The sequence below is a fragment of the Solea solea genome, chromosome 11, assembly GCF_958295425.1.
Source record: "Solea solea chromosome 11, fSolSol10.1, whole genome shotgun sequence".
NCBI lineage: Eukaryota > Metazoa > Chordata > Actinopteri > Pleuronectiformes > Soleidae > Solea > Solea solea.
Genome location: NC_081144.1, coordinates 6,738,482 through 6,765,271, shown reverse-complemented (window position 1 = coordinate 6,765,271; position 26,790 = coordinate 6,738,482). Strand labels below are relative to the sequence as shown.

General features: G+C 38.5%; 4 protein-coding genes across 8 annotated transcripts; 2 read left to right on the top strand and 2 right to left on the bottom strand.

The window, feature by feature from the left end:
- The first annotated feature begins 2,588 nt into the window (after positions 1-2,588).
- Positions 2,589-3,817, top strand: LOC131468449 (CMRF35-like molecule 1). The gene is made up of 3 exons (XM_058642717.1): positions 2,589-3,079; positions 3,481-3,526; positions 3,654-3,817. The coding sequence occupies exons 1-3, from the start codon at positions 2,686-2,688 to the stop codon at positions 3,766-3,768; spliced, it is 555 nt and encodes a 184-aa protein (XP_058498700.1). The 5' UTR covers positions 2,589-2,685; the 3' UTR covers positions 3,769-3,817.
- A 1,144-nt stretch (positions 3,818-4,961) lies between these two features.
- On the top strand, positions 4,962-11,016 carry LOC131468448 (cell division control protein 42 homolog). 2 transcript variants are annotated; one of them, XM_058642714.1, is made up of 6 exons: positions 4,962-5,099; positions 5,606-5,744; positions 5,833-5,905; positions 5,989-6,098; positions 8,618-8,815; positions 9,626-11,016. In XM_058642714.1, exons 2-6 carry the CDS (start codon positions 5,640-5,642, stop codon positions 9,713-9,715), a joined length of 576 nt encoding a protein of 191 aa, XP_058498697.1. In that variant the 5' UTR covers positions 4,962-5,099; positions 5,606-5,639; the 3' UTR covers positions 9,716-11,016. The 2 variants fall into 2 exon arrangements, with proteins under 2 accessions (XP_058498697.1, XP_058498698.1); XM_058642715.1 differs by lacking the exon at positions 9,626-11,016 and adding an exon at positions 8,986-9,520.
- Positions 10,996-14,663, bottom strand: LOC131468447 (F-box only protein 6-like). 3 transcript variants are annotated; one of them, XM_058642711.1, is made up of 7 exons: positions 14,367-14,663; positions 13,941-14,109; positions 13,003-13,252; positions 12,785-12,899; positions 12,590-12,685; positions 11,868-12,003; positions 10,996-11,784 (listed from the first exon to the last, which is right to left on the bottom strand). In XM_058642711.1, exons 2-7 carry the CDS (start codon positions 14,076-14,078, stop codon positions 11,638-11,640), a joined length of 882 nt encoding a protein of 293 aa, XP_058498694.1. In that variant the 5' UTR covers positions 14,079-14,109; positions 14,367-14,663; the 3' UTR covers positions 10,996-11,637. The 3 variants fall into 3 exon arrangements, with proteins under 3 accessions (XP_058498694.1, XP_058498695.1, XP_058498696.1); XM_058642712.1 differs by lacking the exon at positions 13,941-14,109 and having other exon boundaries at positions 14,367-14,660; XM_058642713.1 differs by lacking the exons at positions 13,941-14,109; positions 14,367-14,663 and adding an exon at positions 13,361-13,930.
- An 875-nt stretch (positions 14,664-15,538) lies between these two features.
- Positions 15,539-24,847, bottom strand: dnajc11a (DnaJ (Hsp40) homolog, subfamily C, member 11a). 2 transcript variants are annotated; one of them, XM_058644290.1, is made up of 16 exons: positions 24,688-24,847; positions 23,121-23,250; positions 22,754-22,827; positions 22,010-22,111; positions 21,778-21,906; positions 21,533-21,655; positions 20,665-20,738; positions 20,397-20,586; positions 20,204-20,289; positions 19,974-20,090; positions 18,230-18,385; positions 18,042-18,111; positions 17,765-17,822; positions 16,627-16,769; positions 16,313-16,442; positions 15,539-16,020 (listed from the first exon to the last, which is right to left on the bottom strand). In XM_058644290.1, exons 1-16 carry the CDS (start codon positions 24,757-24,759, stop codon positions 15,995-15,997), a joined length of 1,680 nt encoding a protein of 559 aa, XP_058500273.1. In that variant the 5' UTR covers positions 24,760-24,847; the 3' UTR covers positions 15,539-15,994. The 2 variants fall into 2 exon arrangements, with proteins under 2 accessions (XP_058500273.1, XP_058500274.1); XM_058644291.1 differs by lacking the exon at positions 24,688-24,847 and adding an exon at positions 24,437-24,623.
- Positions 24,848-26,790: the final 1,943 nt, after the last annotated feature.

Here is a 26,790-nt window from a genome sequence, read left to right as displayed (position 1 = left end):
TCTACAGTAACATGTTATTGCAGTTTGTTTTCAAAGAATTTCACATATTTATTTCAAAGAAATAACTTGTCAAAATAACATTCACAGAGTCATGGGGAACAAAATACAAGTCAACCGTCAACTTAAGAAAACGTTTTACTTGATATAAACAGGGCAATAAATACAGGTTTTCAATGTAAATATTTCTTTTTTTGAGTTCCCTCCTTCAGAAACAGTTTCTGTAGTGTAACAGCATCACTTATCTTATCTTATCTTATCATCTTGTGTATTTTTTTCGTTTTGTGGGTCGTTTATTCGGCTTCTCTTTTTAATATCAGCACTACGTGCAGATGATCAGGTGTGTTGTCACCAATTAATGAACCAGTCTACTCTTTTATATGATGTATCCAAAAATATTTACATTTAGCTCCATGTTTTCATTCATGTTTATGTCTGTATTTATAAAACACATTGCAAATGCCATGATACTTTACATTACTTTGTCATCTTCACCGAGATAAAGAGGAGAAAGACACTTTCTACTTGCTTTTATTTAGATAATTTTTTTATTTTCTAACTTAAGCCATGACAATATCTTTGATTTTCTTGAAGTAAATAATTTAAAATTACTCATTTGTAGGTTTTTCATCCATCATTGACCTCTGGCTTTTATTTTGAAATCCCTGGGTCTCTTTGTTAGGTCTGTAATATGCCCACTTTGTGAAGTAGCATGACAGGATGCATGGGGGAGGGGGGTGATTTCATAACCACAATTCCCTACAATTATGAAGTGCTTACCAAGCAGGGCCAGGGCTGCAACATTAAAAAAGAACATAGTTATATTTTTAGTACTTTTAATGAAAGTAAGAACAAATGCTCAAAATTGCTCATTAAAATTTAATGCAAAAATACTGAGCATACGAATCTGGGGAAATAACAATTCTCAGAGGAAATCTCTTGACCATGAATGTGGAAAATGTATCATTGCACATCAGCACAGACTTACAGGCTGTCACAAACAACACTTGGCCCATGACTACCTAATATAAATGATTGAAAATGAAAATGATCGTTTCAAACAGGCTCACTTATGTCGTCGCATGTGATGACTTCTACAAGCACACTTTCTCCGTGTATGAAAGTCTATTTTAACCAGGGCAAAAGCATGCATTTAGGCCTGTTACGTGCTTTTAATGCAACTAAATTAACAAGTTGCGTTGTCACAGATGTGTGTTTGGGATCATTCTAAACTGTGATGTTTTTAATGTTACAATAATGTACCTATCTATAATGAGGATACATAGTAAAAATGTATTACTTTGATCAATCCAATGATATGTTATCCAATATTCCTTCTTAAACTGGTCACACTTAAATTGATTAGGTTTATTCAAAGTAAAGTTAGCAAATTATGTTTTATGTTCAGTTAGAAAAAAGTAATCTGTAACGCTTTAAATTCACTAGAAAGGAGAGCTTGTGTTTTTTTTGTCTCAACTAACTAACTTTCATTCATTAAGTGTTAATCAAATCTCTTACTTACTAATTATATGTGCTTTTATCAGCAAGAAACATGCTAACACCTCTTCCTTAGATCAGTTCCATATCGAGGCATACAGTTGATTTTATTCAGTTTCAAGCGATTTAGCAGATAAAACATTGTTTTTCTTCCTCTCAACAACAGACTTGTGCTTTGGGGTGTTGCACAATTGACTTCCTTGTGTCTTATACTTTGTTTCTTTATGTGTCACCAGTTCTGTTTTTTTATTTTTCATTTTCTTCTTCTCCTTTTTTATTTTTTTGTCCTTGATCCACATCCCACTTCCCAAGAGTCCCATGAGTCAGGCCATTGTAGCGTCAGTCTATTTTCCTCCCAAACTCACAAGAGGAACTAAACTCAAAGTGAATAATTGTACCGAAAAGTTCAAAGAAACAAAAGTCCATTAAATAATTTATACTAATTAGGCCTGAGCCCTGATTTGTCCCTGATTTTGCTACATCTTCATGTATAGGACTAGTTTTGGTCATTTGGATAGTTTTGTGCAAAATATTTCAGTCAAAAATGAAAATAACACATGTTTGAAAAACATTTATAATGTCCTTTATATAAAAGTCCACAAAAGAAATCAGAAATCATCATATTTTATTATTATAATAATAGTGGCATCACTTACATAATTATTAATCGATTAAAGCAAAGAAGCTTACAGATGCAGTGGAGGTGACGCAATTTATATGGCATCTGCAAACTGGAATCTCAATATGTTTTATGATAATTCTGATCATTCTGATTAGACTTAGACACAATGTGGTTGATGATATGAGAAAGCAAAAATGAATTTAGATGTATTAAATGATGTCTTCTCACATATTGGTCTTTAGTGCCACCTGCTGTTTAAGTAAATAAACTCCCCTGGCAGGTCTCACTTCAGTGTAGTTCACACGGTAGAACAGGATACACAAAAAAATTATTTTCCATGTCAAAAAAGATGTTCACACAGTCACAAGAAATACTTGTTGCTCTTGCGTCACCATGCATCATCTTGCACAACCTAACCATAAGTGGGAAGTAAGAGGAAGCCTCTAAATGTTGCATTTTGTTTCCACATTTTCTGGTTTTACCCACGCTGAAGATCACAGGAATGTTCACTGGCTTATAGTTTCATAGTCATTTTTAAAACAATGGAGATATTTTAATTGACTGGCATCATGTGGAGGCTTTTCTTTCATCTGTATGCTGTAGCTCTGGGTCTCATCTGGCAAAACAAACACACAGTGGCCTCAGATCGACTGTCCACACCAGACGAGGTAACTGCAGCACATGGAGGATCTGTGACGGTCAAGTGTCATTATGACCAACAGTTCAGAGAGAACACAAAGTACTGGTGCAAAGGACCAGTGTATGTCTACTGTAAGATCGTGGCGAAAACACCCAGGAACCGACCCAGTGACAGATGCTTCATTGCAGACGATAAAGAGGCAGGAGTCTTCACTGTAACCATGACTGGACTCCAAGACAGTGATGACGATTTGTACTGGTGTGTCATTGCCAAGGGTGGATTGAACATCCACACTCCTGTCAGGCTCCTTGTTTCCCACACAGGTAACTTTTAGTCTATTGTGGTCAATGTTTTTAATTTAGCACTTTGTTAATAATGGAGTAATTTGCTCACATGACATGGAAGCTATTTAAAAAAAATAGGTTTATTTAAGTAATTAGTATTGTATTGAGAAATTTGAGAAATCTGAGATTTTAACGTAAACCCCTGAACAAAACACATTCCTATTTCCCTCTGTACAATCATTTTAAGTGACTAAAAATTGCAGTATGATTGAAATACTATCTATAAGTACTCCATGCATTTCATATAAGTAGACCAGGATGTTATATTTAATCAAAAGAGGAATGCCTGACTGTTATAATGGTAAAACTAAAAGTGTAATAGTTTTTAATACAGACACAATTTCTTAGAAAAGTATTTGCTGCTTTTTTTTCCCCCACAGTGGTAACACCAACTCCCACATGGACACTGACGCATGATGACATAAGGTCAGAGAAGTCGACAAGAGTATATACTACTGTTGTACAACATACTCATAAAACATGAAAACACTTGTGTGCCATGTACACTAAAATGATATGTGTCTAATCCAAAGTTTATCTCGTTGTTTACCAGTTGGTGGGCGACTCTACGGTGGATTCTCTTTGTTTGTATGATGTGCTGTTTGGTGTCAGTGCATATTGCTTTGTGGGGGAATAGAAGGTGGAAGAAAAATAGGATCAAATCATAAAACATGACTGTGTCAACAAACAAATAATAAAACAAACATTAAGAATGTGCACTTTTGTAACTCAATATAGCAAGCAAGCAAGCAAGTGCCAGTGAAACCACTGGTTCTTGATACACGAAAACAGAGTCATGTAATAATATATAAAAAGACAAATGAAGGTAGGTTAACTAAATAGATATTACATCCACACCAAAAACTAACGTTTAGAGAACATTCCCTCAGGGTTAGGCAGGAGTCTGACATTCACTAAACGTTGAGGGAACCAAACACTGAAACATTCTGCTGTGGTTGCACCGTGGTCTCCACACAACGTTCCTGTTTGGTTGTATTTTGGTTAAGGTTATGGTTATGGTTATTTTCTTATTATTTTTTTAACTAAAAGAACATGTTCCGAGAACATTGTCCACGCGTCCTGGGGTTTCCAGTTGTTGTTTTTCTTTACAGACAATTGTACATATGAACGACAGATGAATATCCTGTATTTATTGTTATTCGATTTGTATCTTTGGGTGGGTTAAGTTAATCATTTAAATATAATCTTTAAGGAGTAATTATTTAGTTACTGTTGTCTTACTGTCCCAATCCACTCTAAATAAATCGATGGATGGATGGATGGATAGGTAGATAGTAGGAAGGAGCAAATTATTCCAGTCCTCCATTGCAGAAACTAGTGACTGATTCACAAAATTATATTATACTATAGATCATAGGCCATATTATATTATATATTATTGGCCCTCCAATCTCGTTGTACACTGTATAATGACAACAAAGGCCATTCTGTTCTATTCTAGTGTTTTCCTTGAGGATGCATTCAGAGTGTTTCCTTGTGTTTCTGGTGAAATAAAATCGACAAATTCTCCTGAGGACATAATGAACAGGTACCCCCGTGTCAACCCACTCTGTGGCAGAGCTCAGATCCGGGTGAGGATGCAGGGGGACAGAAGAGACTGAAGAGGTGATGTCATTCACACTTCTACAGCCTCAATTTGCGTGAAGCTCGCCAACACACCCACAGACTGTAGGCCTTCAAGTTAAAAGCTTAAGAAGGAAACAGGTGAGTGTAAACGTATTTAAAGAACGTGTAAGAGAAAAAAAAAAAATTTAACAGCCTTAGATTTTATCTTAGCTTTTCGGGGTTCTACGAAGATCATTATCTTGAATAACACGCAGCTTCAGATTTTGCATCGCAGGATGTTTGTTTTACTCTGGAGGTGATATCCGGTATTTGTCGGGCTCAGAGTGGTCATACGTTGCTGAACCAAGTTGCTGCTCGCTGGTGCCAACGCCCGGCAAAACAGACAGCTAACGTTTGTTACTGTGACCCATTGGTATGTATCTCAAATATGTTCTGATATATATTTATGTGGTTTTTTAGCAGATGGGTATTTTGACGTGTGTTTCACGGTTTACATTATTTGGAACTCCGTTTATAAGTCGGCGTTAGCCCCCTGGATGCTAACGGACTAACTAGCTAGTATTGTCCAGTGATTGCTAGCGATGCGGTAGCGTAGTTTGCTAGTCGATTCACATGTTGTTTTATTTTGTTTGTGTGGGATTGTTAGAGTACATCATTTGTTGTTACATTAGCTCAATTTTACGTAAAGTGAGTAATCTTATTAAGAGCGACTAGGCATCAGCTTGAGGGTAACGTTAGCATCCAGTTGACGATGTTGATGGTCGTGGTGGGGTGTGACACTTAACTACTTAATGCCTGAACATTGCTTTCCCAGACAGTCTACGTCATTGAATTAAATGTGGACCCTTTCCTAACCTTAAACCTGTTTCAGTGTTAATGTTGTACACCGATTTGACTTACTATTACATTTCTGTGCAGCTGACGAGTTTGCCAGCTGAACCAGAAAGCAAAGATGCAGACTATCAAATGTGTGGTGGTGGGTGATGGAGCTGTGGGAAAAACTTGCCTCTTGATTTCATACACCACCAACAAATTCCCCTCTGAGTATGTACCAACAGTAAGTATGTTTGGTGTTTCTATTACAGTCATACAATAGTTAACAATCTAAGGAATGCACTCCTGAATGCAGTTTTTCCTCTTCATAGGTGTTTGACAATTATGCAGTAACTGTAATGATTGGAGGAGAACCATACACTCTTGGATTATTTGATACAGCAGGTAAGTTAATTTATTTCAAAATGAAGCACCATGTATATTTTGTCACATGGTAAGTTCATTTGTGATGTGATTTTTCTCTTTAGGTCAGGAGGATTATGATAGGTTACGACCACTAAGCTACCCACAGACAGATGTCTTCTTAGTCTGCTTCTCAGTTGTTTCACCTTCCTCATTTGAGAATGTTAAAGAAAAGGTGAGTATACAAAGTTTATTTAAACCCTGTTCACCCCTGGTATCAACATCTATCCTGAGTGTATAGAGTTTTACGTACAATTGTTCACAGCGGGTATTCCTGGATGTGTCTCCTGTGTCCTAATGTGATCGTATCTCACATCCATGAGCTGTAAATACACATTTTCTGTGTGAAATGTGTATTTGTCTGACTGTACACATGTCTGTTGTTGGTGTTTATGTCACTTGTAAAATGTAGAGAGAGATAAAAACAGTCTGGAGCACCCGAATGAATCGAAGCTCTACTCAGGCTGCTAGATTAAAGTTAATATTGTGGCAGTGAGTACAAATAAATACATGTGCGTGCTGAGAACTGCAAAATTCTGTGTAAAAAGGATGTCAGCTTTGGACATGGCCTTAAATGTATCCTGAGTACGGATTACATTCATGCATAATTAGAAATGTGGCCAGTGGCATCCCCAAGCACCTCTGAATGTGGATTATGTGATGAGATCTGAGGATGCATTCAGGGCACATTCATTCAGGCAGAGTTCATTCAGACTAGAATGTAGTACTGTCAGCATATGATTGGAACACTCAGGGTGGATACTGATACCAGGTCTGAATTTATATGAGAAATGATATCCATTTGGCAGAAATAGAACATAAAATCATTTTTAAATATAATTTAAGTGTACAGTCATCTTGCTGTATGAATTGTTTTCATTACCCCAGAATGAGCCTTTTATTTTTTATCAGGAGCCCACAGTGGACACAATAAATATCTTTTGAGTCTATGTGCTAATTGAAGACTACATGGTTTTCTTAATACACCTGGAAGGGAAGGGTGAGGCTTATTCAGGTGCAACATGCAACTTCACAAGTAAATATTGCACACTACTCTTAATAACTAGCAACAAATACAAGCCCTGAGCTTCTTTTAAAGAGACAATGTGTTTAGAGTGTAGTACTGTGTGTTTAAGAGACAGGTGCAGCCAATATTTAACATTCAGGCTGCTGCAGAGCCTTGTTTTGGTACTTTTCAATTTAAATGAATTCCCTTGTTATATGAAAGAAGAGTTTGACATTTTCACGAAGAAAATGACACAGTGTACCCCAAGAACTGATACCAGTCCTGAGCTTGATCCTGAATATAGACAAATATTTATGGGAAGTTCTTGTTTTCATTTACAGAACAACAACTGCAATTTTCATCAGTTGACACAAACTGGAAAACAAAGGGCCAAGATTAAATTTTATTTATAGAAAACAAATGAGTTAGTTTGGTCTTCCCAACAGACCACACATAAACTAAAAATTCTGTCATGTTCATTGGACTCCAACATGAAATATTAGGCATTGTTAGAGGACTTTGCAGCAGTTCAGGAGACCACTTTGTCATTAAATTAAACATATGATGTTTAAGGTTCAGTATTAAACTGTCAATTATGTATTTTAATTCCTAGCTGGCCAAGCATCAGACTAACAGCAGGTAGTTTGAATGTACTTGACACCAGCATCAGTATAATACTTCATCGTCAGGATTAATTGATACAAGTATCAAATAAAATCCTGTGAGGGTCAGGAGGGAACATCTTACCAGATGGTTATAAAGTCTTTGGTTTCTAAAGTGGTGGTATATGATAGGTGAAAATCAGTTGTTCATTCCCAGGTCTGTGTCCTTGGGCCAGACACTGAACCCTATGTTAGGAATGACTGCTGGTGCACCAGTGTGTGACTGAAATGTGTTCTAGAGAAACTGGTAATTGTGGCTCTGAATACAGTGCATTTAGCTACAATAATCGTAATGTCACATCCTATAAGTTGGTTTTGTAGTAGGGAGAGACACCGCCTTCTTTCTTGATGTCATTGCTGAGTTCATGTCAGGAATAAAACGTGTTAAACTTAAACTTTTAGCTTTGATGCCAGGTAAATTCTCTCAGAAGTTTGTTTTATTTTGTCTGCATTGTTTCTTTTGAAGGTATGCATCCTTGTGTTTTCTTTGTAAATATGAAAGAGGCTTGTAACGTGTCTGTTATAACACCAAATCAGTGTGTTCATGGAGTGAAGTCAAAAAAGTAAAAGCCACACTATAATTGATGTTCCTGAAAAAGGCAACAAAAAATAAATGAAGCCTTTGAAGCCACCTGTTGTGAAAACAAACTATATGAAACAAAAACTAAGCACATAATACAGAGGAAATTTAAACAAAACTACTCGCATAAGAACCTGTATTTGACGCAGACTCATATTGTGCTGTTAAATATTTTTCCCCCTGCTGCTACTGTCTTAGAAAACTGGGAGGCATTTTTAGCCAGATAACCAGGAAAGCTATTAAAACATAATAAATGAAACTAAATAACACAAACTTACCTAAAATATAGATCTATGGAGTGAATCACTGATGAATTGAAATTGTCTGTCCCTGAGGAGTTTAAAAAAAAAAAAAGATTTAAAATATAAAATAAATAGAAAGTACAGTAATGTTTTTTTCATTCATGTAATATCATGTTGTTTCCTTGTGTGTGTTTTTTTTTTTAGTGGGTTCCTGAAATAACTCACCACTGTCCCAAGACCCCGTTCCTCTTGGTTGGCACTCAGATCGACCTGCGCGATGACCCCTCCACAGTGGAGAAGTTAGCCAAGAACAAACAGAAGCCTATCACCCCCGAGACGGCAGAAAAGCTGGCTCGTGACCTTAAGGCAGTCAAATATGTTGAGTGCTCAGCTCTAACACAGGTAAGGTCCCCCTTATTAAACAACAGTGAGTGTGGCAAGCATGTGATTAAATGCCAGTTTCCTGACAAGGGTGGAAATGCTCTGCCTTGTCTCTTGCTAACAGCTTTTAGCTACAAACCCATTCTAATTCTGTTGTGTGCCTGTCTTCCCTTCTTTTCCTCTTTCTGTAGCGGGGACTGAAGAACGTATTTGATGAGGCTATCCTAGCTGCTTTAGAACCCCCTGAAACTCAGAGAAAGAGAAAATGCTGTTTGTTCTGATGTCTTCTTGCATCTTGCTTTGCCTCTCAATCATCTGCTGCTTACTCATTGTAAAAAAAAAAAGAAGGATATGTTACTAAAATAACCACGATGCTCTTTTAAACTGGAAAACTTTGTGCCCATTAACCTAACCACTTCTGTTCATGTGTGCTTTCTTTTCATCTTAACCTGGTCACAATTATCGATGCTGCCTAATATGACAAAAGTGCCAATCTTTAGTTCTCTTTTGTCAGTCTGGAACTGCACACGATTGAGTTTGTTGTTTATTTCTCTGATAATTTGCTCCACGAAGCATTTAAGCTACATGCTGTCTCACGACAGTAATGACCTATTTTTTTTCTACTGCAGCATCAATAATTCCCATGGGCTTTTGACTTTACTCAGACAACTTGATCATGAGGAAAGTGATATATGTTCATTCGAATAAAGGAACATTTTGATCGTCCTGCTCCATTTCTCCTCAGTTTCTTTGGCAGTCAGTTCCCCGAATATGTACATTTTTTATTTGTAACAAAGCTCTGTATTGAAAACTCGTATTTTGTTTCCACAGAAAGGGTTAAAGAATGTGTTTGATGAGGCAATACTTGCTGCCCTGGAGCCTCCTGAACCTAAGAAAAGACGTAAATGTGTCCTACTCTAAGTTCCAGCGCAGCCTTCTCCATACCACTTTCCAAATCCAGGTTAACAGTATTGAAGACGTTTCCCACACCAGCACATTTAAAGTTGAGTCATGACATATTGACTGAATTAGCCTAAATACATGTTGTCTGTGATTGAATTAGATAACATTTGATGATGTTGGTGAATATTTAATTTTACAGAAATGGTCTGGCATAATTGGGGCACTGAATATGTGAAGTATGTCAACAAAATGAAGGCAACACCATTCAGTTATATTTGTTTGACCACATTAGTTTATTTTTACCCAAGTGCTGTTGCAAAAGACTTTGACATGGTATTTTAGCAGATCTGACTGTTTTATAAACCAAGTGCCCTGTAAAACAAATAAGCTTGTAATGATGGGTTAGTGAAATGCTCATATTCTGTATTAGTGCAACCCACAACTATTCCTCGATTTTAATTTCCTTATCTCATTTATACCATATATTCAACCCTGGTTTACAAGAATTCCTTTAGTCAAGTCTGCTTTTTTTCTCCCTCCCCTCACACAGTCAGTCAATGTAGATCCTTTGAGAAGTCCAAGTGCAGATTTTTCCTTAAGAATTGACACAACTTTCGAAAGAGTAAGAGTCACTGTTACACACAATGTTGATATGTGAACATGGTCTCCTCTAAGGTCTCAGAACTACCCGTGTAACACAAGGTATGCTCCATTGAGTTTGCACAAAGATAACCTGATTAATTGATGACTGATGACAAATGGCTAGGAAATAGAGCTTGAGTTCTTTATTTTTCTTTTTAAAGAGTACATTCCATTGGAAGTCATCTCTCACACATAGTCACTGTCAGTTTAACTAACTACATTCACTGAGCACAATTAAATCTTTGAAAAGATGAGTCCACAGGAAGGTGATGTGAAAACAGAGTGTTGCCTGAGATTTGCAGCTTAAAACCACTAAACATGGGCTACTTGCTGCTGCACTGAAGCATCATAAAGATGACAACAACAGTGACTGTTCTTAATAATATATGTAGTTTAAGAACCTGTGAAGATGACTGATCTAGTTCTATTTCCACTTGTCAGGGCTTGAATTAGATTTGTATATATATAGTGAAAATATACTTAAAAGACTGAAATGTGTGCTTTACTGACAGAGAAAGAAGCTGACATGACGATGAATTCAAATTAACGAGGGAAATTACAAGTTTCTTGGTCTGTATGATTTTTGTCCAATTTGACATCAGAGTTGTACTGTATCCTGCTTGTGATAGAACATCACAATAAACCAGTATTACAAATAAACCTCACTTCAAATACTACATGTTGTCTGTTGTGAATACATAGTTTATTAGCTAGTAATAACTATTTTTGACAAAACAGGGACAAGTATCGGAAAAGTACAGTCAAAGTATACATCTGATTTGCACAATACATTTTTAACAACTGATATTACAGAGCAGTCCAAAAAAACATTTTCTGTTATCATGGCTTACGTATTTCTGAAGGGTTTACATTACAATAGCATTAGAGAGCATCACATTTGAGCTTAAATATAATTTTAAACATTGTTGTGTTAAAGTAATACAGGACTCGTACCCGCACAACTCTCTCACCAGACTTCAATGATTACAGCTGAGAAGCAAACACATCAGAGCCAACCTGTCCTCCTTCAAAGCTGCTTTGATACTGTGCATGGCATCTTGTTTCATAATCAAATGCCATGGAAGACCTATTCTCAGGGATTACATGATGGCCCTTTGGTCTTGGAACTGAAACGACTACATTTAACATAATATGCTGCTGCTCCACTGGGAGGTTTTATCATAGCTGTTCCATCATCCCATGAATATGTAAAATGACTATACATCATATAAGGCAAATATGACCTGAGGCAGTTCCAGGTAAAGGCAGGCAGTTGGTATCAGACGGTGCCCAAGAAGCTATCTATCCTCTGCTGGACATATCTCAACACAGCTGTCAGTAACACGAATTCCATACCATCCTGCCCAGAACTGAGTGTCCTTCCCTCCGTGGGTAAAACGGATGTATCTCACACCTGGGCCGTAGTTGCGGAAAACGTGTGTGATCTGAAAAAACGGATATCAGAGGGATTAGATTTGTTCTGAAGCCCTCTGTATTCATTTAACCTTTGTGTTTAGTAAGTACGTACCTGATTCCATTGCTTATCGCTCCACTGCTCAAAGTAAATAGTCTCGGGATCAAAGGTCTGGATCGGCCTCTTATTTTGATTCAACAACTCAACACAGATGTCATACTCGCAGCCACAGTCAAATCGGGGTGCATACCTGGTGTAACACAATGCACAAACTGTGGGTCAGCGGTCAACTGGGTTCAACCATGGGCAAATTTGTCTTCTCAGCACTATATATATATAGATATATATGTATATATCTATATATATATAAAAATATATAAAAAGCAATAGAGAAAAGCCAAAGAAAAAGAAAAGCTGAGGTGTAATATAGGTTACACATTGTTCACAGACTTTTATTTAATGGCTGAATGAAAGTATAGTTACAGTTATATACCTGGGTTATGCATAAATGTGTCCCTGATCATGTGTAAGCAGCATTACATGTTACAAAGTCATAATTTGGGGGGTTTAAATTAGTCGGGAATACAGCCACTGCACTAACCTCTTATTTAGTTAGATCGTACTTAGCCATACACACTGTTTTAAACCTTAGATATAACATTGCTAAACTTGTTTGTAACCATTTCTGACTCTAATGGTTTGTCATAGCTAGAATATCATCAAGTGTTACAGATAATGTTACCCAAACTGAAACATTTTGATTATTATTGTGAGTACTTAGTTTTGCCATCAATTTAACTAGTACAGAAAGAGCATTTCATGAGTAATGTTCTCACCAATCAGAAATTCTGATGTCTGGCTGGAAGTGATCCATAAACGATGGGTTGTAACCTTCCTTTGTTAAATTAATCAGCTGGGTCTTCTTGCACATTCTGCAGAGAGCAAGCAGTGTTTTGAATTAGTCATGAAAAGTGTGTGCTAAAAACAGCAAGTGACCCGTGATGTGTGCAACTCTCCTGGTGGATACTCACACATAAGAGGTCACAAAGTTTTTCTGAACCGCCTCATTTGGATGTGGAGCCATAACTCCTTCTACTTTCCACTTATCTCCACCGTTCTCCTGTAAATGCCAACCCTGCATTTTGTCTGTAAAATAAAGGTGTTGTCAGAAAAAAAGTATTGTAGAGCAGGAAATCAATGGTGTTAACACAACCAGGCGTTGGGTAAAGCGATGTTTGTGGTCCCTTACATTCTGCTCTAGGATTCTTGATTAGATTCCTCCTCTGCTTGCACAGGAAGAAAAACAACCTCCAGTCCTTGGATATGCTGGACGCATCACGGGGGCGATACCCTTCTCTTCGACACCGCTCCTTCCACAGAGATTCACTGTCAGCCACTTCTTTCCATTGGGAGCACACCAACCGACATGTATGCACCACCTCAACGGGAGGGAGATTTAGGAAGATCTCCTCCACGATATCCAGTGGAAGGGGGAACATCTGACATGGGGTGGAAAAAGGAACAGAGAAAAGCTGAAGATTTGTCCAACTGGTGAAATCAAACCGTTTCAACTGCATACCCTTGGACAGTTCTGCCTCTGTACCTACCTTTACATTTTATCGATAACCTTTTTACACCCTTATATCGACATTGGGATTGATTGGGCTTTTACTTAACACCAGGTGAGGTGGACTGGCGATTTCTCTTTTTTCTTACAGCCTTATTATTGTAGATGTAAACTAGCTATTGCTATTCTCACCATGAGGCAGACATCTCAAACTTTGCATCATAAATATTGTTTTTATTGCAAACAAGATGCAGTTCCAAATCAAAACAAACACTATTATTGTGATATTACGTTCAATAATAATGAATATCGTGATACAATTGTAAATAAACACCCATTACTGGACAGTCCTGACCAGACCCGACCTGGAGATTGAAGTTTGAGACCCCTGAGACCATAATGGTTGTCTGTGAGGGGCCGTTTGTAATCGTTTCAACTGTCTAAACAACTTTGCTCGTTGTCTTACGGAAGTGACACAGCATGAGCTGTGCTGGAAGAGCCACTAATGGTGACGTGACGCGTCTGCCTCAACACAGATTCACCTACACTGGAACCCGTCACTTGGAGGAGACACTGTGGTTACTTTGTTCGTGGGTTATACCATGAAGTGAAGAACTTACATATCCGTCTGAAGACGAGGTTGACGCTATTTCGTCTGAAGGCCGAGCCATTCGCACGGGTGGTTCTTTGCTAAGAGTTGCTCCCATAGCGTCTCTTTTCCGCTTCATGCCCGGGACAAGCCCACCATAAATGTACATACACAGGCAGCGCCCCACAACGCTAACTAGTCTGTAAAACACATGTACATTATTACACACTGCGTAATAATAAGCTTTTAAGCCGTTCGACAACACAACGCGGAAGTGCACTTCGAAATGAAGCTATGTCGAGCTACAGGGAGAAAACATAAATGTCACATATTCCTCCAAGTGCAACACATAAATGCCACCGAGTTTTACCCTCAGTTCACAGGTTAAGATACACTTTCGTTTTCATGTCAATGAATAAACGGCTGGGGATTCCCAGCAAGATATTCACCGTCTTACCCGGTTCGGTCACGGTGCGCTCGTTCTCCACCTCGCGACACCCAGGAGGAAAGGAGCGCGGGCGGTGCTCGACGCGCCAATGTCGCAGCAAAGAAGTTTTATTATCACGTATTTTGAATTAGTGGTTTCCACACCGATTACTTGCATGACAGTAAGATGTAGGGAACAAAAAAGCAGCTGTTTTAAATATATAAATGGAATCTCTCAGTGACATTGTCAGTCTGCAGCTGTACATTTAAGTCGTCGATGGAACCAAGTGATGATAGAGGCTAAAGGCGGGGGTAGACTGGACAGATATGAAAAACGAACAACACTGAGGTCAATTTAGAGTGCTTGATTAATCTCTACGTGTTTTGGGACAGTGGGAGGAAACCCATGCAGAGATGTGAGGCAGCAGTGCGCCACCGTGTGGCTCCTTCATTTCAATTATCTACCATTTTAAATGCTTTAAAATGTGTCATTTATGACACCTCTACAGTGGGCTGGTGACTCAGTAGTTCACCATCCCAAGGGGAAAGAAACCTTTAAATAACTTTACCTCAATTGTTTACAAACGTATATTTAGGGTTATACAACTGCCGTCCTTTAACAGATGTTAAAAAGTTGCCAAACAGTCAAACACAAACATTGCAGAGTAAATACAATGCCTGCATCTAACAATTGTGTCATGCTGGAGGAGGTTTTTCCACAAACTGGCAACCCCACATCTGTTATTTATGGATTATGCCTGATTTATATTAGAAAATGAATGAGACAGCATCACTGTCAACTTTCAGTTTCATATTCTGTCATTTGGAAAACATTTATTCTTTTCGAACACAAACCTAATGATCTGACTGGAGTCGAAATTGATTAGTAAATAATGCATCTCCAACAAATCAGCTGAATAATGAACACCGAGGGGCAGGCACACTGCTTCAGGATAACAAACTAATAAAAACAAATTAATCAGATTAATGAACAAACAGTTCCTTCTAAGGAAGAGTGTGATTCATTGTCGGGGTGGTTTTGTCTATATTGTTTGCCTGACCCACTTGGTATACTTTTTTTAGAGGCAGGGTTGCCTATTTCACTGGAAGCAACATCAAACTTCCAGTTAATCAACTGCTTTAAATTGAAAAGGTGAAATCCGGTCACGTCACTATCAAAAAGTCTGACAACACAATGACATATAAAATGAGAGATACTTGTCTTTAATAATATGGCAAACAAACAGAGGTGCATTCATATCTTCAATCACATAGGCACTGCAGTTTATGTACAAAGCAGTACATAGAACTTCAAAGATCATAAATTACAAGCCATACCAAAAAATAAACGGACACCAAAGAGGCTCGACAACCTTGGAAGCAGAAGGTTGTTAGCCACGGATTTTGGTGTCACATTAGAATTTCAAGCAGGCCACAACTCTGTCTGTGGATACTGAATTATGATCACCCCAGTTTGTGACTGTTTTACTGCGCTCTGCATATTTAAATGACTATAAAGACAAAAAAAAAAGAAAAAGAAGAGATAAATGCACAATTTCTGAGTAACAAGGACTTAAATCCATGTTGTATCTAAAACACGTTGATCCTTCTTCTGACAAACAGCTGAATGGTGACTTCATTTGGTCAGCGGAGGAGTATCTATGTGTCGGCGTCAATCCTGTGAGCTGTAGAGCAGGAAACAAAGAAGGAAATAAGTCAATAAAATAAGGATAAAGCTGGCGGGAGGCGTATGAAGGTGGCTCAGTGGATTTTAGGAGGAAATATACATCTACAGAGAATGTGACCAAAAACATCTAAAGCCGGGGTTGTTGTTTGGTGACAATTCAAGGCAACGTACCATCTACTAAATCATGAATCTGCTATGAAGATGCTAAACACCACATTAAATGAAACAAAAAGACAACACATGCCCGCGTGAGGCAGCCACTCTGATATATAGTGCACTAAAGGACTTACATTGCTTTGGTATCCTGAGTGGTTCTGCGTCTCCTGACAAGACTTGATGCATGACTCCACGGAACTGATACAGCACCTTCAGGCTCTTCTCCTCCCCCACACAGGGGTCGTAGAAGCCAGGGAGTCCAGACTGCAAAAAACATCACATCATACAGCAGCAGCAGCAGCAGGCAACCAACCATCACAGAGCAAGTTGAGGACACAAGTTTATCACTTCAAACACATGCAGTATGAAATACAGTTCACTGTATCTCTAGCTACACTAACATTACAGCTAAAAACATCTCTACTAAGGTTTGCATTAATGTGTTCACCTTTGTGGCCTCAGTGAGGATGAGTTTTGAGTCTTTGACCAGACACTGCAGTGGCACAGTTACGTCAATGACCTTCGCCCGCTCGTGTTTCCGACTGTTGTCCGTAACAAACTTGCCGTACCAGGCGTTGAGGATGATGAGACCTGATTCAGGGGCAACATTGAGGACAGCTTTTAATCAACTGCACATTTAACGTCTTAACTTTGTTTTCTCTCGGATTCAAAATGCAAATGAGCCAAACAAACATCTCGCCTAAAACGATTCAAAAACTCAAAACATGCAGATATTTTCAGTCTAACTCAACTTCCCACTTCCATTATGTAATGGTTTTAAGTTACGTTCTGTTCAGTTCAGAGCTTTACTGTCCATCACAAGGCAACAGCGCAAAAACAACTCATTAAAAATACAATAAACAGACAAAAACATCTAAAGAGGAATGATTTAAACCAGAAGTAGATGATCTAAACTGGACAGGGCAGACCAAGCCTTTAACAAAACCCGTCTGTCATAGATTTGTGTGAGAGCTGCTCTGCCCCCCCAATTATTTAACATGACATTTGGCAAGAACAAAACAAAAAGACAGCACGATTAACTGCAAGATGCATTATGATATTGGATCATTTCATGATTTATAATCAGTTTAATCAAATGCTTTTGACTGTTTGTGACGGAAAGTCGACAGGGAACTCTTTTGACACTTAAGTGTGCTAAGAGGTGTCAAAAGCTGACCATCACTTGCCAAACTCCTTATTATACTGAGAGCCAACTAAGAAGCCCATGTAACCAATCCACATCCACTGAAATCTATTATTTCTCATTAAAAAGAAAATACCCACATCACCACAAAAATCCCCCTTGATACTATCAGTGTCCACGAAGCACAACTGAAAGATGTAAATTCTGGATTCTGCTATAATGTTGTTGCTGGATGTGAGTGTAGGGAATTCGTGGCTAGCAGGAAATTAAACCAAATTAAAGGAGATCTAGATTTTATTTTAATCTCAGAAATGACACTGTTCAATGTTCAATTGGGAATCACTTTCAAAATAACCTACTGAGAACAAACCAGAATCCATGCGAACGCACGCATGTGTGCACACACACATTAAGCTCATCCCTTAAGTATTACAGATCTTACCCATTCTAGACTCCTCAGCTTCAATAATCCGGCGCACAGACTCCTGCATGAGCAAGACCTTCAGAGATATAAAAGAACACACAGAGGAAGAACAACAAAAACAATGAGATTTCAAACGGATTACATGAACAAATTTCAACTCAATGTCAAGACTTTGTATTTAATCTAATCTCATTTTAGCCCCTCGGTTCCCATGTCAAGTTATCCCACATCGCATGCATTTCTTATCCAACGCTGAACCACAGCGACACGTGAGCATGCGGAACACAACACTCACACTCGACTCTGCCTCCTGTTTCTTCTTGGCGATATTAGAGGCCGAGCTCTCCTGCTGCTTCTCCAACTCTCTGTTGAGTTGGAAGACGAATGGAGAAATAAAATTAGCTCATAATATTATCACATATGGCACTACCTCCAATAACGTTCCTTGAATGAATCAACCAAGTTAAAGAGAAGGTTCCTTACTGTTCCTTCTGGGACTGCAAGTAGGGCCGGATAATAAGCTGCTGCATGGCGAGGTAGAAAACCAATGGTCCAACTGTGGCATAAAATACAGCACTTGGCAGGAGCTGGTCAGTCAGGTGAATCGGGAAGAGATATGTCTGGCTGGCTCTGTTTAGTCTGCAGGTAGAAAGCTGGTATCATTATTTAAAGCTAACTGGCAGAGAAAATGAGAACTGTTTAAAGTAGATCCAGTAGAGTACGTTGCTGGTAATGTATCACAGAAAGACAAATATGAACCACATTTAGCATCATCTCATTTGCTATGGTTCAGTGTACAAAGGTGTTATTGTCTTGTGCAGGGGCTTGATACCACGTTTTTCCTGTTCCAAAAATAGTCCAAGACAGCTCTTTTGGATATTTAAGGGCTGGGTCTGCCTTTTTCCACGGTGGGCGATGTGGACAAACACGGAGGAACACACAACACATGACACCTGACTATTACAACAACTGTGATGACAAATTCAAATATAGTACATATGGAGTTGGTCCCTTTTTGCAGCTCTAACAGTTTCCACACTTCTTGGGAGACTTTCCCCAAGATTTGGAAGTGTTTCTATGTGAATTTGTGTCCATTCATTCTGTATGAGGTCAGGCAATGATGTTGGACGAGAAGGCCTGGCTCACAATCTCTGTTCAAGTTCATCCCAAAGGTGGGGTTGAGGTCAGGGCTCTGTTTTTCCACACCAAACTCGTCAAACCGTGTCTTTCTACTCCTCGCTTTGTGCACTGCGGCACAATCACGTTGGGATAGAAAAGGGCCTTACTCAAACTGTTGTATAGCATTGTCCAAAATGTTTTGGCTTGCTGAAGCATCAAGACTGTTGTCCTTCATTGGAGTTAAGGGGCCGAGACCAAAGCCAGAGTGAAACACCTGAATTCAAGGTGTGGCCAAATACGTTTGTCCATATAATGTACGAAAAAAAGGGTTAAAAGTCCTGGTGAGAATTATCTGCTACTGGAATGGAACGTGAGATCAAGTGGGCAAGCCATTTCAAAAACATAATGTTATATTTGTATTATTTTATATTAACAAATATTTTGCTCCTATAAAGAGGAAACAAGCGGCACACAACTTGCTGCTTTTTATTCGCTTGCTTACATTCAGTTCATAATGTAGTAATTATACGACATCAATGGTTTTTGGATCGTATTGGCTTCCACATTTCTTCTCGTATCAGCTCATCCCTAGCCACAAAGAACTTTGTGGCTTCGTTGCTGATCTGCTGCAAAAAGCCTTGTTTAAAAATTGAAAAGGATTGAGGGAACTGAATCACTGACATGAGTGCTTTTACTTTGAAACGGGCACAGAGAGTGCAGTGTGTGTGGCATATGTAAAAGATATTGAAACTGTGGTGAAAGATCTTTTTCACCGTCTACCCCGCTGAGAATAACGTGTGGTGTGTTTCTCTCTCCAGTTATAAAATAATACACTAATATGAATAAGTGTTACACAGATCTGCTTAAACATTAAAACATATAATTGGTTATAATGTTACGAGTAATTACTGTTCTTCTAGTGTCTGTCTGCATCAACTCTGCTACCTAGAAACTCATTGGGTCCAGTACTGTCATCAAAGTCATCAATTTGCAGGAAACTCATCTGACACGGGATATTGTAATTTAATTCCAGTGGGCGCCATCAGAGCTGTGATGGAAGAAAGACAGACGAGAACCAATGACAGACAGAAAGTGGAGCCATGCTTACTTGATCTTGAGGGAGACACCTTGGGGTACTCCCACGCTGACGGTGGCCCCGAGGACACTGTGTCGACTGATCTTCCTCTCAGCGCCGTACTCCACCACCGTCCCAAAGAAACCTGATCTGTAACACACAGACACAGTCACTACCTGCAATGTTGAGTGAACCGGAGTTCAGTTCTTCAGCAAACGCACCTAACGGTGAGTTCCAGTTACAGATTATGTACGACGACATACTTTACTGAGCCCTTTATTTTTGTCTGATCTTCGTCCTGGAACTTGTACTGGTAGCTCATCATCATAAAAGTGTGAGGAACGCCAAGCTGCGCAGACAAAAAGTAAATCATCAGGCAGAGTCTCAAGAAGCAACTGTTGATTTTTAAAGTGTCTTGGCTCATATTAAAGTTAAATATAACTGCTGGCAGCAAACCTGCAGTGCGAACGTGAAATGGCTGCTCTTGGTGTCCCTGACTACGCTGGTGTTCATAGAGGACTGGACGCCCCATCGCCACTGCAGATAGCCCATAGTGTTCTTGTCTAGATGACGGGCCAGAACTGTGGTGAAGCCGGGACGCACGCCTCGGGATGAAAACTGGAGCCCACACTGAGCTGTCACAAAGCTGTGGAAGAATAATTGTTCTCATCAGAAAAAACGTAAACGTACAAAAAAAAAAAAAAACTTTCTCGTGAACATCTACCATCTCGGTGTCAAGTTACGGAAGATCTTCATTCCTAAGAGAGGCCCATGAGTGTCTCCAGCACCTAACTCTACCTGTGTACACACAAAATGCATCCTCATGACAAATCATTTTTCTCTTTTTACAAAAGGTGTAGTGTGTAACATTTAGAGGCATTTATTAAAAAAAAAGAAGAAGCAATATACCAGTAATATAGGTGGATGGAAGTAGATATTTACTTTAAAATATAACCCATTTTACAAGAGAAGGTGGGGTTAAGTAATTATTACCAGAGCTTCTCAGTGATTTTAGTCCCATCTGAATGTGCCATGTCAGTAATCATTACCGGACAATGTCAGTAAAGATTATGGCGACCTCTACATGGGTAAAAATGACCCCAGGTAATATTAAGCCCAGCAATAAAAATGTGCGTAAACATTCCGTCTTCTCCAGTTTACAAGTAGTGTGGATTTTCAAGCATGGAGGCACCGAGTTGATGCGTGTCTGCACTTGAAGTATGTAAAAAAAAAGTTCTTTAGGGCGCCATTTTGCACCACCCTGTTTCTACAGCAGCCTGAACATAAACGTTACATCTGATGCATAAACCAACGGAGAAGAATAAGGTAATGGCAGGGAGTGTGAGAGTGGCGAGAGTTGTGAAAGAGTGAAAGAGTGTTTATCATTTGGGAGAAGGGAGGGGGGGATGAGCGGAGGAGTTTGCCGTTTGTAGCACTCTGCCGTCTCACCAGTTGTTGTCACTAATTTTTACACAACAGACCTTTAAAATGTACTGGGTGTTTTGTGACAAACAAAGAAAGAAACTTGCCGGTCATAGCATACATACATACGAGTGTGTGTTTCCCACTGAGATGTACGTAATGTAGCATACCTCTCCCCACCCTTTCGCTGAGGTGACTCTTCTCAAGGCCAAGTTAATGGTGCCACCTCCATTTCCATTGTGCGTTGATAAGGAGCCAGACAAAACCGCCGTGTCTTTTGCAGTGAGAGGAGCCTGCAGGAGAACACAGAGAACTATAAACACTTTGATGTGATCTCAAACAACATCATTGACTCTTTTTATACAAAAAAAAAGCCCCCACTAAAGAACACATCACTCAAAGAGCAACACATCACCTCTATGGATTGTGATATATGCATCTTGTTGATTTCCACATGAGGGACTCCTCCTCCAACCATGTCCTCAAAGTCTTCCTCATATCTGTCAAAGAGGTCCGTGGCATCAATGCCCACACTAATCGTTCCCTGTGAATGGCATATTCAAATATAAACAGTGCATACTTCATGACTTTTTTTTTTTTTACATTCAGTTCAATACGAGGCTTTTTATCTTTTCTTAAAAACATACCTTTGGATTGGTCCTTTGTTGGAGCCTCCTCTCCTCGCGCTCTATCTGAAGACGCTCATATTCCTCTCGGATCTCTGCAGGGGTTCTTTTCCTTTCCACCACCTGGAGCCAGAGAATATTTGAATGAAAAGAAAATGAAGGACTCGCTGCTTCAGAAGTTGCAGATGAAACCGTTACAGTAAAAGAAATTTCCCTGGTATTTGATTGAAGCTCATATATTTTCTTCACGTGTAAAGACACAGACATTAATAGTTACTGATTAAGCAAACCAAGGGCTATTTCATGCTAATTTGCATAGTGAACATCTACAGAGATGAACAGATGACTGTCCCTGTCTTTGTTTTTCTATTCTTCTTCCTTATTTAATATTATTTTAGCCTTGATGGATAACTTCTGTCAACGGACGATCAGTACTAAGAATATTATTAAATATTAACAAAGTTAATATGTATGACATGTGAATGGTAACTTTTTGTCATTATTGTCTTAAGTCACGTGGTCAAAGATGGACACAAATGCTGCCAAAAAAAAAGCATTCCAAATAGAAGGCTGTTGGAAAAAGCAAATACTATAATTCTGCTCAAATGCCACAATCCATGCATGATAATATGTAAACAAAACACAAAGCCCTGTAGTAAGTTGTAGGTGGTGAGTCTGACAGATGTGATTGGAAAATTCAGAATGCCATGTTTTTAAAAATGTATCATTGTACATTTTGGCATGAATAAATAATGGTGGACTTACCTCCCATCCTTCAACATCGAGTCCCCGCTTGCCGTAGATATCATAAATAGCTCGTGACTGTGGATCTCTGAGCACTAGAAAGATACAAACCACCATTAATATTAATAGCAAGCAATTAAGGCTGGATGAATATGACCAAAAAGGTCCATCTTATAAGCAGTTATACAAAGATGTTCTTGTTTTGCTGTTTGACACAACTTCAGAATAAACTACAAACACTTAAGGTCTGACATTCATTAGTTTTACATGATCTCCCGAGAACGTGTCTAATAACTGTGCTTTCCTCCAGTTAGGTCTGCCTTCCCACTTCTGTTGTGAAATTAGCTTGATGTGTTGCTGCAGAGTCAGTCCCCAAAACGCCGCTCACCTTCATAAGCTTCATGCACGAGGTTGAAAAGCTGTTCAGCTTGCCGCTTGAGCTCAGGGTCCCGGTGTTTGTCTGGGTGATAGAGCATGCATAGTCGTCTGTATGCTGCCTTCAGTTCATCCTGTGTGGCCTGAGGGAAGAATATTGAAATAGTATGAAATGAGGAAATGTGTAGGAAAATAAAGTACATGAAACAGCGCATGATGTTAGAGCACAGCTTTCCTGTAACTGATATTATGGATCACTTAACACTTCCTTGAATTCAATAATGTCCACTATAAATGACAATCAGTGTTTAGAAGGCTCATCACAAAAGAATGTACAGTATATCAAGTTGCTGCTGATGCTACGTCATTGTTAAGATTGTTATGAGAAAGACTACAGTGCAAAACTCCTAATCACATCTATGATCCCTTTAAAAATATGTGTTTACACATTTGGAATGAACCCAAAACATTTATTTATTTATTTTTAATCAGTAAATTAATTTACTGATTAAAATTCATTTAATTTTAATTTTTTTTTGGTTTCAGTAATGAAGGTTCAGTAAGGTGTCTATACTTCACAAAAAGTTTATAAATTAAAAAGTGATTAACAAGCGAGTAGGGCTGCAACGATTATTCGGTTATTTCATTATTCGTCAACTATTTTTGTAATCGATGAATCTGGTTGAGCGTTTGTTTTTCTTCAATAATTAAAACACGCTTTCAGATTTCTTAAATGTGAATATATTCTGCTTTCCTCTCCTTCAAATGTAATACTTATTTTGTTTGTGGACAAAACTAAACATTTGAGAACTTAATTTCCAACATTTTTCAACATGATCTGACCAACAATAATAATCAACAAATCAATTGATTATGAAATTAAAAGGCTGGTTTCTAAACTTCTGTTTTTGACAACAAAGTGAAAATCAAAATGTCAAAGTCAAAATGATGACAAGGAAGCACGAAAACAAAACAAATCATAGTGAAGGACCGTACAGAGAGACATTTACTACAAACATATGTTTGTACAGCAACAGTCGTTTTTAATCATTCTAATCAGGATATTCTCACATTCTGTCCACTGTCCTGTCACTTCAAAACCCACTGGACAGTAACAGTGAGCTGAACATGTTCTTGAATGAACGCGTAAACATAATAAAATGTTACTTTCACTCATGTGTCCACACTGTATGATGAAATCCTGAAGTACAGTACAGCTGTAGCATTAGCCACGGTGTGTGTGAGTGTGTGTGAGTGTGGAGCCCTGTCCCGAGTCCAAGAGTTCACCGTGAAACTAAAGAAACTAACACTTTATTAACATTAACTCACAAATCGCCGCTTCGTCAACTGACACGTGAATGAGACCGAACGCCTCTCGACCTGTTGAGTGTCACGCAAAACTTTCACGCCGCCAAGAGTCACTGCACCCGAATCAATGTCGAGGGTCACACGCTAGCCACCTAGCTAACGTTGAATGAGATTTTTATGCAGCCATTGCGCGTGAGCCGCATAAATCGTACAGGATCACGGATTAATGCACGTGCACAGACGTGTACTGGGATTACGGACACAAACTGTACCTCTCTTCTGACATTCAACAAGGAATAATAGTCATCACTGCCGATCTCATCATCGTCCAAGGCAGACGCCATGTTTACACCCGGTCATTCCTTCTTCGTATCTTTGACGTCACTCAAACGCTCGTTTGCGTTCTCTGTCGCCCCCCTACGTTTGGGATGAACAATTTCACCCAGACTGTATTCATTGACCTGCGTTTATATTTTATCATTTAAAAAAATCTCATACCTATAATATAAAGTCATCAAAGGCAATGTTATTTAAAAAAAATAATAATACAAAAATGGAACAAAATACTGTAAAGTTCAAAATAAAAAAGTAAGATGGCATTTCAACTTTGCAGCATTACACAGTTTTGTTTAATTACTAAAACATATATTAAATGTATATATTTTTCAAAATATTATTCATATATAGTTTTTAATATGTTATTTAATTTACAGTGTTTAAAAATGCACTTTAATACGTTTAATATTTTATATGTAAGAAATTAATTCTGCTTACATTCCTAATTCTAAGGGGCTATAATGTCTGCTCTCTATCCACCTGGGAGCAATCAGGACTAAGGGTGAGAAAAGCACTTCACTACATTGGCTCTTTCATTAGTTCATTATTACTTCCTTTGCAATAACAGCAAGCCATAAGACTTTTCAAGGAGCAGCACCACTAGCAGCAGCAGCAGAGGAGCTGTCCTTTCAGCACCACCGCCTCAAACTATAGCACCATGCATTTCAGCACTGATGGCCACCAGCCTGTTAATGCAGAGCGAAGCGGGCCTTTAAGTGCTGCTGCAGTTGACACAAGTGCCAGAGGCAAAGTCTATGAAGCACAGTGATCTGTAATTAGATTGCCTCTAATCATTTACATAGCCCCCACTATTTCCAAGCCAATGTAACCCGAACCTTAATGATAGAAGTTTAAAGCGTGTTTCAAAACAGACATAATTAAAAGTCATTGTATTCACTACATCGCAGTGACATCACGCCCCACCAGCTCCTGTTGTCAACATAAAGCCCTGCAGCCTTGTATTATTATTAGTATTATCATTATTATTATGGTGCCACAATGTGAGCTCTGTAAGACATGTTTACAGGAGAACAAAGAATGACAACCTACAGATGTTTCAGTGTAAACTGACATTTGATTGGCAGACTATGTACCTAAAATTGATTGTTGTTGTGTTTGTTTTTGATCAGCTATTTGTACCCAGGAGTTTATGGAAACCAGTGTCAATAACAAATTGTTTAGAATCGTAGTCAATTAGGTAAATATAATTTGATGGTGAGTTTGCTGTATGAAGTAAAAAAGTTTTGACCAGCTGACTTAAAAGGTAATGAAAGTTAACCATTAACGTTAATAATATAGCCTACTAAAAAGTGGTTGACTGGGTTTCTAGAGGTTAAGGGAACTCCTGAGTCTTTGTATGAAATTAGTAATTTAAAAGTCATAGAAATAAAAAAATGCCACAAAAAAGCAAAACACAAACTGACCTCAAAAGAAACAAAAGCCACAGAGACACAAACCAATGGGGATGTAAATTGATTACAATGGCACACAATTATTACCAAAACAAATGCAAGACAGACATGACAATAAAGAGGGACACAAATGGCCCAAATGACCACAAATAAGTACAAACCAACCACATAAGAATCGAAATGAGTCTTATAGGAAACAAAGAATGACAGCTTGCAGATTTTTAATAAATGTAAAGGGACATTTGATTGGCAGACTATGCACTAAAAATGATTTGTCATTGGTTTTTTACCAGTTATTTACTAGTTATGGAAACCAGTATCAATAAGAAATTGTTTAGAATCATAGTCATAGGCGTAAATACATTTTCTGAATGTGAGTTTACTGTGTAAAAAACTGCGATAAAAAGTTTTAACCAGCTGACTTAACAAGTAATAGCACCATAGACGTTAATAATGTAGCCTACTAAAAAAAAGTGGTTGACTGGGTTTCTAGAGGTTAAGGGAACTCCTGAGTCTTTGTATGAAATGAGTCGTTTAAGAGTCATGGAAATACTCGAATAAGCGAGATATATAAACACACAAAAAGAGACACAAAATGACCTCAAAAGGCCACAGAGACACTCAAAT